Raw genomic sequence first — 12470 nt, 5'->3', positions numbered from 1 at the left:
GAGATAAACTACTGAATCCATTGTTTCAAGTGGTAATGTCATACAGACACACCTAGAAATAATGCTTGGCCAAATATCTGGGCATCCTGTGGTCCAGTCAAGTTGACACATAAAATTAACTATCACGGCAAACCGACTATCCATTTTTGTAAATAAAATTTATTGGAACATAGCCACAACCATTCATTTATGTATATTGTCTATGGCTGCTTCTGCACTACAACAGCCAGCCGAGTAATTTTGACAGATTCCCACCAGGCCTAAAATATTTACTATCAGGTTCCTTAATGAGAAAGCTTCCCTACTCACGGACTACACGGTGGACGTTATCCAGGAAGCCATGACTGGGGAAACTGGCAGAAGGTCCGATGGTGACCATTTCCCGTATTTAATTATAGCGCCAAGGCCAACATAAGGGTGGAATTATGGGTAAAAGAATAATACATAAACATTACATGCTCTGGAAAAGTAAGAAAAATGTAACTCGAAACGAGAAGCAAAGAAAGAGGCAGAGGAGAAAGTACAATAAGGCTGTATGCGGCCGAACTCACAATGGGAGACAAAGTGGGTTTAGTAAGCTAGAGTGCGCCTGCGTCGTGGGCACCCAGTGCGTCAGGACGCGGGGTCAAGGGTCAGCCACGCAAGATGGCGGCGAGGACCTGCCGCGGCTCAGAGCGGCTCCGGCGCGCTGTTTCTCTGGGCGCCAGGTATTTCGGGGTGTGGAATTCGTCGACCTTGTCAACAGAGCACGCGCACTGGCTGAGGGCATGATGTCAGAGACGACGGGAAAGTTCTGTTTGTCATCAGAAAGAGGTGAGTGGGAACCTTGATATTGATTGATAAGGCAACTCGGGAGTGAAGTCGAGAGTCGGGTCACAGCGCGCGGCGTCGGTGACCCGAAAGTGTATATAAACTTGAACAGAGAAACAGCTGGGACCTGTCGGTGTTGTGGACCCCAGACGACACCAATACTGGAGTGAATTGTGCACCCTTAGCCTTCGGATCCTTTTGATATATATCAGACACGGCTCCGTGATAATAAAGACTATACCTTCTTTTAAACACCATATGAACATTCCTGAAAAGGGATCGTATATTAGGGCCCAAAGAAATCATTGATGGGTTTCCTCAAAGTGAACTGTTATTAATAGTTTCCGAACACAGTACAATAAAGCTAGAAATTAAAACTAAAAACAAGAAAGCACTTCCACCTGGAAATTTTTAAAAATTTCTATTGAACAATTCTTGGGTTACAAGAGAAATACACACAAAAGTTACAGAATTTCTGAAAAATGAGAATGATAATTTCTGAAAAGCTATGAATCAAGACTGTATACGTAAAACCTTTATATTGTTATGTATTTAAAACATCTCTATGTAAGAAGCAGTGCTCATTAAAAATTCATAGCCCTAAACACCTCTATCAATTAAAATTAAAAATGGAAAATAAATGAATGAGAGCCCCAATTCAAAAGTCTAGGGAAAAAAAAGAATAAAACCAAAAGCACACAAAGATAATAAAGGCAAATGCAGAAATTAATGAGATTGAAAACAGAAAAATAGTAGATGAAACCCATTAATCAAAATTGTAGGGGCACCTGGGTGGCTCAGTCAGTTAAGTGTTGGACTTGGGCTCAGGACTATGATCTCTCTGTCCATGAGTTTGAGCCCCGCATGGGGGCTCTCTGCTGTCAGTGAGGAGCCTGCTTGGGATTCTCTGTCTCCCTCTCTTTCTGCCCCTCCCTTGCTTGCACACTCTTTCAAAAATAAATAAACATTAAAAAAAAAAAAATTAATTTTTGGTTTTTTTTTTTAAAAAAAAAATCTAGTTCTTTGGAAAAGATGCACAAAATAGATCACTAGCTAATATAACCAAAAAGGAGATGTGATGAAAGAAACAGTCAGAGAGGGAAATTTGAAGATGCTATACTGCTGGCTTTGAAGATGAAAGAAGGGGCCACAAGCCCACAATATAGGCAGACTCTGGATGCTAGAAAGGCAAGAGAATGGATTCTACCGTAGGGCTTCCAGAAGGAATGCATCCCTTCTCCTGGTGATATACCTAGGAGTGCAATTCCTGAGTCAAATGGTAACCCGTGTTGAACCATTCGAGGTACTGCTGGATGGCTTTCCAAAGTGGTCGCACCATTTTACATTTCCCCTGGCACTCAGGGTTCCGAGCCCTCATCTTCTGCCAATCCTTACTATTGTCTGGCTTTTTGATTGTATCTGTCCTGGTGAGTGTGAAGTGATTTGTGGCTTTGGTTTGCATTTTTCTAGTAATTAATGATGTTGAGCGCCTTTCCATGTATTTATGAACCATGTGTGTATCTTCTTTGGGGAAACATCTATTCAGAGTCACTCCTCCTCTTAAAATGTGTCCCTTTCATTGTCGAGCTGTAAAAGTTCTTTACGAATTCTGGGCATAAGTCTTGTGGCTTTGGTTGGAACATCTTTGCCTGGTTGTTCATTTCCCTTGACTCTGTTGGGATCCCTGCATTAGGCAAATCAGGCCCTCTCCTGCTTCGTGGACTGGCTTTGTGCAGCCACCCCTGTTTATTCAGCTCATTGGGAGATTCTGGGGACCTCTACCAGCTCTTTCCCTCCTCAGGGAGAAGCGCAGGGCTGTCATTTTTGTCTCCTGCTCTGTGCTGAGCAGGGGTGTGGGTGGCTATGGCCTCCATCCAAACCACTGTCTCTCTTCTCCCCTAGGTGACTAGACTGTGCTGACCAGTCAAGAGATTCAGAACTGGTTAGGCAGTTGCTAGCTCTTTGGGCAGCTCTGGAAACGTTGAGGAGGTGGATGTAAAGATAAACCCTTTTCCTCCCTAGTGGTGGCTGACAGCGGATGGGGATTTTTCATCCGCTCACCCTGTGCCAGGCAGGGGGAGGATGTGGCATCTATCAGCCCAAGCTACTGTGTCCATTTATCCCCAGGCAGTGAACTGTGCCAGACCTGTCAGAGCTCCGAGACTGGCAAGACAAGGGCTAGTCTTCTGGGGAGACCTCTGGAAAAAGTTGGGGTGCTGGATATACAAACCAGCCTCTTCCCCTAGGTTAAGCAGGGAGCTGGGTGGGGGCGCTCTTTCCTGATCACATGGTGCAACGCCAGGTGCGGAGACTCTCATGGGAGGGTGTCCTGAGTCTCCCTACTGACTTTGATGAGGCTAGTTTTGTGTTCTTTCCAATGCAGCAGGCTTTCAGTTTGTTTCCGGATTTCTCATAAAGAGACGGTCTCTGAACTGTTGCTGGATTGGTGTGTTTGTTGGGCGAGGGAGGGTCCAGGGCTTCCCACTTCACCGTCTTGTTGACATCACCCTCATTTCAGCTCAAAGGACTTCACTTAGTGTTTATATTGATTGGGAGGATCTGCTAGTGGCAGATTTTCTCAGTTTTTGTTTCTCTGAGCGCAAGGTAAGATAAAACACAAAAAGCTCACTTCTGCCCAAGATCCAGTTTTCTTGAACAAAAGCTCCTCAAATTGCTACAAGGTTTTGGTTAATGTCCAAGGTTCTGAAAAAGTCGATGATGACAATTTTGCTGCTATTCTGATTACTTTCATGGAGAAGTGGATTTTCAGAGGGTTTTATCCCATCGTTCCTTTCCCTCTGGTTATTGAAAAAACTCTGGAAGATCAGTATCAGTCAGAGGTCTGCTAGAAAAACACAGCCAGTAAAAGGTATATATTAAAGTGATTTATTTCAAGGCATTGGTTTATGTGATTGTGAGGGCTTATTAGGTTAAGTCGAAAAAACATAGGCTAGGCTGTCAGGAAGGGTCGGCTGGAACTCTCAGGCATGAGCTGAAGCTGGTGTCCATATGTCGAATTTCTTCTGGAACACCTCATTTCTGCTCTAAAGGCCTTATTGAATCAGGCCCACCCAGATCATCTACAGTAATATTCCTTAGTTAACATAAATTGATTATAGACTTGAATCGTGTCTACAAAATACCTTCACAGCAACACCTTGATTAGCGTTTGAGTATTTTCATGAGGTCTCTGGGGAAACCAAGCCAACTATGACTGTCCAAGTCAGATGAAGTACAAAGTTATGGTAACAGTGTGACCTCACATGCATTAAGTGGAAGGAAATTGAGGCCATCTAGTATTTTTGGGAAAGTTAGTGATGTGATGTGGTGCAAAGTACACTTGATGTAGCACAGAGAATGCTGAGCTAACCTGGCTGAAGTCCTGGCCAGGTGATTTAGCAGAGAATTTACCAACCTGTGTGAGCATCAGTCTTCTCAACTGTGAAAGAATACTAAAAATAAAACCACAGGTTTGAGCTTTACGTGAGAGAATGCTAAGGAAAATGCTTTATAAACTATAAAGCACAACACAGTCCCCTGAGTTAATGTAAAGACTTGGTCAAAATTAAATTTCATCAAACCGATGACTTAAAAACCCTTCTATATAACATCATTTGGAGGACCAAAAGCCAGAGCTTCTGTATATCCCCGGCCTATATATCCTGCTCCCACGTGGGAACAATGGGCGTGTGTCCCGTCAGCAAATCCCAAATGTCCCTTAGTCTCTCTGGTTCACTAGAGCCATGATCAATACACACGGTTTGTTTGTATATTTTAGCATTTTTGCTGCTGCTTATTTTTAATAGTAAGAGGCAATGCTCTATTTATGGCATTTTGTTTGAAGAAAAGCTAAATTCCCAAGTCCGTGTAGGAAAATATTTAAAAAAATTGTATGGCTTCAGAGTTAAACACTGAGTGTTTGATTGGGGGACCTTGTGTGACAGTGTGAACATAGTCTGCTTTGTGTGCCCTGCAGAGTACTGCGTCCGCCGCTGGGACTTGTTCTGTTCTTTCTGTGATTATTTTCTTTCTTTAGAATCTTGGAAAGACTTGCTAGTTTACTGTAAATCAAGTTTACAATCTGGACAAAATGTGGGAGTGCGGTGGGGGTGGGGAGGATGGGTTCTATTCTCAGAATTTAAATGGAAAACTCCCTCCTTGTGCCTGGTCAGACCCTGGTTTGGAGATGTGTAAGTACAACCACAGCAGGAAGATCCCTTCTGGACTTTTTGGGGAAAATATCTGAGGCCATCTAAGGCACCGAGTCCCGTCCCCAGGCTACCAGGAAGCTTGAGGGGGAAAAATGGTAGGTAAACACAGGGAAAATATAAACCCTCATATTTTAGTGCCATCATCTTTGGTAAAACTAAGTAAAAGCACATACTAGTTGCCACAGAATCCTTCACTAATACTATCTGAGGCCAAAAAAGATTTTTTAAGTGTATATGAATATATTAAAGTTGTATAGAAAATGTCACATATGTTGAAGGACTCAATCACCTGTTTTTATAGAACTTTAACAAAGTGATTGGCTGAATGTCTTACATAAATGGATTTCTCATGTAGTCCCCTCCACTGGTAACTGCGATGGTAATTTAAAAAAATTTTTTTAAAAATATAGTTTATTGTCAGGTTGGTTTCCATATAACACCCAGTGCTCATCCCAACAAGTGCCCTCCTCCTTGCCCATCATCCCCCTTCCCTCTCCCCCCACCCCTATCAGCCCTCAGTTTGTTCTCAGTATTTAAGAGTCTCTTGTGGTTTGTCTCCCTCCCTCTTCTTAACTATTTTTTTCCTTTTCCCCTCCTTCATAGTCCTCAATTAAGTTTCTCCTGATCCACCTATGAGTGAAAACATATTGGTAGCTGTCCTTCTCTGCCTGACTTATTTTGCTCAGCATAACACCCTCGAGTTCCATCCATGTTGCTGCAAATGGCCAGATTTCATTCTTTCTCATTGCCATGTAGTAATCCATTGTATAGATAAACCACATCTTCTTGATCCATTCATCCATTGATGGACATTTAGGCTCTTTCCATGTTTTGGCTATTGTTGAGGGTGCTGCTATGAACATTGGAGTACATGTGCCCCTAGGCATCTGCACTCCTGTATCCCTTGGGTAAATTCCCAGCCGTGCTATTGCTGGGTCATAGGGGAGTTCTGTTGTTCATTTTTTGAAGAACCTCCACACTGTTTTCCAGAGGGGCTGCACCCGTTTGCATTCCCACCAACAGTGTAGGAGGGTGCCCGTTTCTCCACATCCTCGCCAGCATCTAGAGTCTCCTGATTTGTTCATTTTACCGACATGAGGTGGTATCTCAGTGTGGCTTTGATTTGTATTTCCCTGATGACGAGGAATGCTGAGCATCATTTCATGTGTCTGTTGGCCATCTGGATGTCCTCTTTGGAAAAGTGTTCATGTCTTCTGTCCATTTCTTCACTGGATTATTTGGTTTTTGGGTGTGGAGTTTGGTGAGTTCCTTATAGATTTTGGAGACTAGCCCTTTATCCAATATGTTATTTGCAACTATCTCTTCCTATTCCGTCGGGTGCCTATTAGTTTTGTTGATTGTTTCCTTTATTGCGAGGGTAAATTTAAGATGACCACAGTAATTTACTCAAAAAACAAATTCACAAGGCAGTGTAACTTCAGTAAAAACTGAGGGTGATCATGCAGTTGCAACAACTGTAGTAAAAGAATGAAAGAAATCCTAATAGCTCCAGATGCAGGAAGATGTCTGCGGATAATAGAGCAGTCATAGCTGAAGTCCACGGTTTTGCAGAAACTACTTTGTGGTACTAAAATGAGGCTTTTCCAGGGGTCAGCAAACTTTTTCTGTAAAGGGCTCTCGTAAATGTTTTAGGCTTTGTGGGCATCAGGTTTCAGTCACAGCTACTGACTCCATGGCTTGAAAGCAGCAGTAGAAAATATGTGAACGGGCATAGGTGTTTTCAATAAAACTTTATTTACAAAAATCTTGTGGAGGGCTGGATTTGGCCCTCAGACTGTGGTTTGTGGACTCCTGCTCTAGTTAGTAAGAAGCTGCTGGTTCATATGTTTTAAGTATAGAAAAAGGGAGGCGGGAAGAGAGAAAGGGAGAGACAGAATGAAGCATATTACAAAAAGTATTTAAAATGAGTGATTCATTTGGTAGAAGGATTAACTACTTAACACTGTTTTCCAGGGGCACTTCAGTGGCTCAGTTAGTTAAGTGTCCGACTTCGGCTCAGGTCATGGTCTCACACTTTGTGGGTTAGAGCCCCATGTCGAGCTCTGTGCTGATAGTTAGCTCAGAGCCTGGAACCTGTTTCAGATTCTGTGTCTCCCTCTCTCTCTGCTCCTCCCCCACTCATGCTCTCTCTCACTCTTGCTTTAAAAAATAAGTAAACCTTAAAAAATTTTTTTAAAGAGAAAAGTTAAAGACAAGTGTTTAAGAGTGAGAGGGAAAATTATAGACTATGGCATTGAAGCGCCCTTTGGCAGGATTTTCACATAATCACAAATGGGACTAAAACAAGCTTTTGGAGGGTATTTGCTTTAGATGAAAAGCTACCCCTTCATGAAGAAGGAACTTTCAGTAATCATTCTAAGTAACTTAGCAACTCCACTTTTCCAGAGACATGTCCCTGGTCTTTGGGGCCACTTGACCATGGGTGCCTCTTTAATAGGCCAGCTGTTTAAAGAAGGCAGTTCTGTCAGTCAGTGAATGAAGGCTGCTGGGCACGGAACTTCCGTGCATGGGAATTCAAAAGGCACAGCAAGCTTCGGCCCTTTAGGGAGAGCAACTTTTCTATATTGAACATAGCGGTCCCAGATAACGTGGCTGGAGCTGAGTAAAATGCCATGTAAGAAGATGCAGAGGGAGGAAGAGATGGCAAGTGCCATTTTGAGAACTGGAAGAAGGCTTTTATGTGCAGTGTATACCGTGACCCCTGATTTTGTGCTAACGGAACATTCTGGGTACAGTGGTGGCTGGGGGCTTTCAGGGACGGACGTTAAGAACTCCCGGGTATAACTCCATGTTCAACCTCTCGGCTTTGCCTTCTCCTCACTGTACCACCGTCCACCACTCCGTCTCTCGCCTTTAACCCTTAATCACCTATTTCCAAAAGTGTTGCGTTAAGGATTGGTGTTTCATACCAACTTTCACCCTTCTGTGAATTAGCAATAACCAGTTTTCTAGGACCAATGTGAGTTCAGTCCAGGACACTGAACCATTGCTCTTTGCACAATAAAACCCACAGAGCTTATGGGAATACTGAGACTAAGGGGCACAGCACCCAAACACTTCCATCACTGAAGCAGTTTAAAAAAAAAGGGGGGGGGAACCTAATAAAAATAGTAGTACGGTTTTAGGCATTGCTAAATGGCCAGGAGATATATAAATACCGCAATAAACGTGGCAGGTTATCTTGCGGAGGACCCTAAGGGCGGCTGCGGGCCAGAGCGCTGGAAGGGCTGTGTCCCTGGACTGCTGCCAAGTAGAGGCAGGCGTGGCTTGAAGTCAGACGTCAGGGGGTAACTCCAGGTCCAGCCCTGGGGGACTACCCACGGGGGGAAAGACTGCGGGAGCTGGGGATGCTTGGGGGGGGGGGTTGGGTGGGGGTGTCCCTTGTGTCCTGTGTGCACAGTTCGGCCCGGTGCGGTTTCCCGTCCATCTCACGTTCCTTGTGGACTGAAGTGCACACTAGTAAATGGGAAAACTACCTTGTGCCCAGTCGTTCCCTCACATATCAATCGCTTTAGAACAAATCCGCGTTTTCAAAACAAGCGCCACAGCCGATCGGACTGTTGGCTAACCTGGCACCGAGGGCAGTGGAACGGGGGGCCTCCCGTCCGTCGGCGGTCGCCCAGTAAAGTTTCAGAACATGCCGACGCAGAACCGTGGTTGGTAAAAATTAAAAATACAACGTATTTATAGGGGATTCACTTAAGAGATTTCTTTTCTCTGCCTGTTCATCCCACAGCAAGTCAATTTTGGTGTGGAAGTTTCCATTATTTACTAATGATTCACAGGTTGAAGGCAGAGCTCTAGGTGGTGAGAGATTCCATTTTGCTTGTACTTCCTAAAGGTACTCTTAGTACCAAGTATGTAAAGTTGATTCACAGTCAGAGAAACGCAGTTGAGAGAGAGGAACGAAGGATCCACTTTGTGAGTCATCAAAGTGCTTTATTTTGTAAAGCCTGGCTCATGACTGGAGTGTACTGTTAGCACTAGGAGATACAAGGCAAACTTCCTCACTCTGTCCAAATGGTTTATCGACAGAAATGAATGACAGAGACTGTCATAGACGAAAATAAAGCATTTTGTAAACTTCTAAAAGCATACACAGACTGGCCACAAAGGAAATAGTTACTCAGATAACGTATGGGTACCTTATCTTTACTTCAGGGTCTCATTCGGTAGTCTTGGGCCAAAGAAACCAGAGTTTAACTTCAGAACATTCAAAGATACTTGATGCCAGAATGAATGATGGCGGGGTGGGGTGGGGTGGGGGGGTTGGGGGACCAAATCACAGTCTCAATTAATTTAGATGCATAAAATACAGGTTGGGACAATCATGTCAAACAACCATGGTGATCACACTGTCTCCCGTGGCTAACAAATCCGGGTCAAGTCCATAAATGGGAGTAGAGTGGCGCTGCTGCCGGCTCCCACCGGTCCTGATTTGCTGTCACCGCGTGTTTTCTGAAGTAACCCACACGCAGTGGGTGCTCTTGGGGTCTTGATGAGCCCTGAAGTAAAGGTACTGGTGGGGCGGTACAGCAGGGCTGTTTGTGAGTTCTAAGTAATCACTGGAGTGTGGATTTTTTTTGTCTTTTCTGAAACTGCCTACAAAAATCATCTCATGTTTTAAACAAAGAATTTCAAAGGCACAGCTTTAGCACAGTGTATAAGTTGATAACCTACTCTAAGCAAGTCTAATATTTTAGCCTGACGCCTTTCAGAAAATGCCAGAAAGTTGGTAAATACACGATCGCTGTTGAAAATTTATAAACTGATTAAAACACAATCAGCACAGTTTAGGGCAATGAACTTACATAACCAGATTTGGGTTAAACATTTAAGAAAAATCATCAGGTTGATAAATGTACATCTGGAGGAAACAAAACCACCTTTTCCTTTCACTGTAGAGGACTGCCCACCGTGTACTTTGAATAAAACACTCACCCAAAAACATGACTGCAGGGTACATTTCAAAATATGACAGACATTATTTCACCTACACTGTAAAATGACTTTACATGTAAACTTCAGAAATCACATGCTGTACATTAAATTTTTAGATTCAAAAATATCCCTGTTTTCCTAATAATGTAAACAGTAAAATTGAGGGGTTCAGTTAAAGGGATAATTCATAACAAAACACCACTGTTTAAACAATGGTCAAACATAAACATCTTATAATTCAGATCTGCCGTCGTCACCAGGAGCAGTCAGAGTTCTCAATGCTTTGCTCAGCTTCCCACAGTAGGAGATGTAGATACCATTGCCCGAAACTATGCACTTTTCAGGTAAGCTCTATTTTTATTTTGTAGCATTAATTCCTATATTGCAACATAAGGGTGTAACAGTGAAGAAGCTCCAGGCGAGAAAAGAGAAGTAAGCAGTTTTCCTGGACGTACTTACTGAGGTGAGTGGTGTACAGATAAGAGTCACCAGGGACATCAGCTTCTTGCTGGAGGAGGGGCATTTGTCCCTGGACACCGGGAGCCCTGACACTGTGCGGAGGCGGAACCCTGAAGCAGGGCACGCCTCCGTCCAGTGCCAGGTGCCTGGGGTACAACTGTTAAGGAGTGTCAGCGTGCGTGGCAGAAATGTAACATTCGCGGGTAAATTTTTTTTCCTTTAATCACCATCATTATTATCATCATTATTATTATCTTCATTATTATTATGAATACTGTCACATCTTTCAACTCCAAAACATAAACTGATCCACAGTTTATCGTGTGATGCCAACGTGGTTGGTCCGACATGCATTTCCTTCACCCCCTCCCCCCGCATGTGCTCATTCATTCATTCACTCGTTCATCCACAGCTGGAATCAGAGGGTTGTTGCCCAGACATGCTCTGACTGAAGCTGATCGGTTTTCATTAATTAATTAACTTTTAAGACACGCACTCGCACGCGCACACACACGCACATACACACACGCACACACACGTGTCAGAAATAGCTAGAACGATGCTGGGAAATATCAGGTAGCTGTTAAAGCGAGTAGCCTCCAAATCAGTCATCTTGGCCTGAAGATGTAAACGAGGAGGTGTGCTTCACTGAGTTTGGTTTTCATTTTTCCTACGCCGAAGCCACCTCTGTCCTTCCCCTGCTCATGTCCATCCGAGGTCATGTGGGAGGTTACGTCAAGATGTGGCCAATAAAGTCCAAAAAGCGCTTTGAATACTGTTCTGGGTTCACGGTCGAGATCTCTGCACCAGCCTAGGCAGATGGAAAGGAGAGGAGTATCAACAGAATTACTACTTAGTATGTATGGCAGTTTTTTCAATTGCGGCTAAATCTAAAGCTAATAATTTTCAAATCTGTGCCCCTGTTCTTAAAACAGAACTCAGAATATCTTGGATATTGTGTCTGAATATCGGAATAGTCAAGGTTCTTAGGGATCTGTGTGAAAATGAGGCAAAGAGTCTGAACAGCAGATGCTGTCATCACACATACTGGGACTACAGCAACTTAAAAAAAAAATCCCAAAACTTGAACTAGCCATGTTTGGGATGTTCCTTTCAAATGGTGGACTCCAGGGGCGCCTGGGTGGCTTAGTCGGTTAAGCGTCCAACTTTCGCTTAGGTCATGATCTCGCGGTTCGTGGGTTCGAGCCCCGCGTGGGGCTCTGTGCTGACTGCCAGCTTGGAGCCTGGAGCCTGTTTCAGTCTGTGACTCCCTCTCTCTCTGACCCTCCCCTGCTCACGCTGTCTCTCTCTCTCTCTCCTAGAAATAAATAAAACATTAAAAAAAAAAATTAAAAAAACAAACGGACTCCATTTGGCCTATACTCGGAAGCCGTGTGATGATCGGTGTGTGTTTTTCAGGAGAACCGATTGGAGATACCTTGAGAAGGACACAAACAGCAACATTTGGCTGCAGGGACATTTCAACGACAATGACCTAGGATTGTGTTTCTTTCTCAGGACCCAGGTGAGTGGTGAGTGCTCAAAAGAGGGGTTAGAGCAGCGGCAGGGTCCGCGTCAGCTGGCACCGTAACCAGGCGGGACACGAGGCTGCTGATTGCATCTCCCCCAGTGGGGGGTGGAAGCGAGGGGGAGGGGCGACAGGCTTTGCTCAGGACACAGGGCACAGCACTGCCACTGTTCCCCTCTGGGAGCAGGGCAGCCAGGGCCCCTCGTGGAGCCTCAGAGGGAGACTTCCTATCACCAGAGGCAGTGCTGGCGACCAGACCCAAGGTCTGTAGTTCCGGCCAGTTTCCTGAGCTGCAAAGGGCAAGAGCAGTTTTACTATGTCACCAGCTGCTATTTTTAGACCCCTATAGTCACTGGGGGACCTGGAATTTCCATGCCCGGCCTGGGCTGCTGCGATCTCCACAGAGGAGCCCGGGCCTCGAAGGCAGAGAACAGTTCCCAGCAGCAGCTCAACACCACATTCCTTTGCTCAGAGTAATGTCTCCTGCAAACCATACATGA

At 44.4% G+C, this 12470-nt stretch overlaps 1 protein-coding gene and 1 long non-coding RNA gene across 4 annotated transcripts in view; one reads left to right on the top strand and one right to left on the bottom strand.

The window, feature by feature from the left end:
• Window positions 1-651: 651 nt before the first annotated feature.
• The window catches only part of LOC120232358, a 32328-nt gene continuing 20509 nt past the window's right edge, over window positions 652-12470 (top strand). For both annotated transcript variants that reach the window (XR_005528549.1, XR_005528550.1), the window contains exons 1-2: window positions 652-813; window positions 11862-11967. This is a non-coding gene — a long non-coding RNA (uncharacterized LOC120232358). The remainder of the gene's footprint in view (window positions 814-11861; window positions 11968-12470) is intronic.
• PIP4K2A (phosphatidylinositol-5-phosphate 4-kinase type 2 alpha) overlaps window positions 8961-12470 on the bottom strand; it is a 184211-nt gene continuing 180701 nt past the window's right edge. For both annotated transcript variants that reach the window (XM_039233048.1, XM_039233047.1), the window contains one exon: window positions 8961-11253. In XM_039233048.1, the coding sequence (XP_039088979.1) occupies window positions 11173-11253 (81 nt within the window). In that variant the 3' untranslated portion in view covers window positions 8961-11172. The remainder of the gene's footprint in view (window positions 11254-12470) is intronic.

The sequence above is a fragment of the Hyaena hyaena genome, unplaced genomic scaffold (assembly GCF_003009895.1).
Source record: "Hyaena hyaena isolate Hyena2069 unplaced genomic scaffold, ASM300989v1 scaffold_72, whole genome shotgun sequence".
NCBI classification, from domain to species: Eukaryota; Metazoa; Chordata; class Mammalia; order Carnivora; family Hyaenidae; genus Hyaena; species Hyaena hyaena.
Note: the sequence above shows the minus strand (reverse complement) of the source record. Positions and strands in the feature narration are given on the sequence as shown.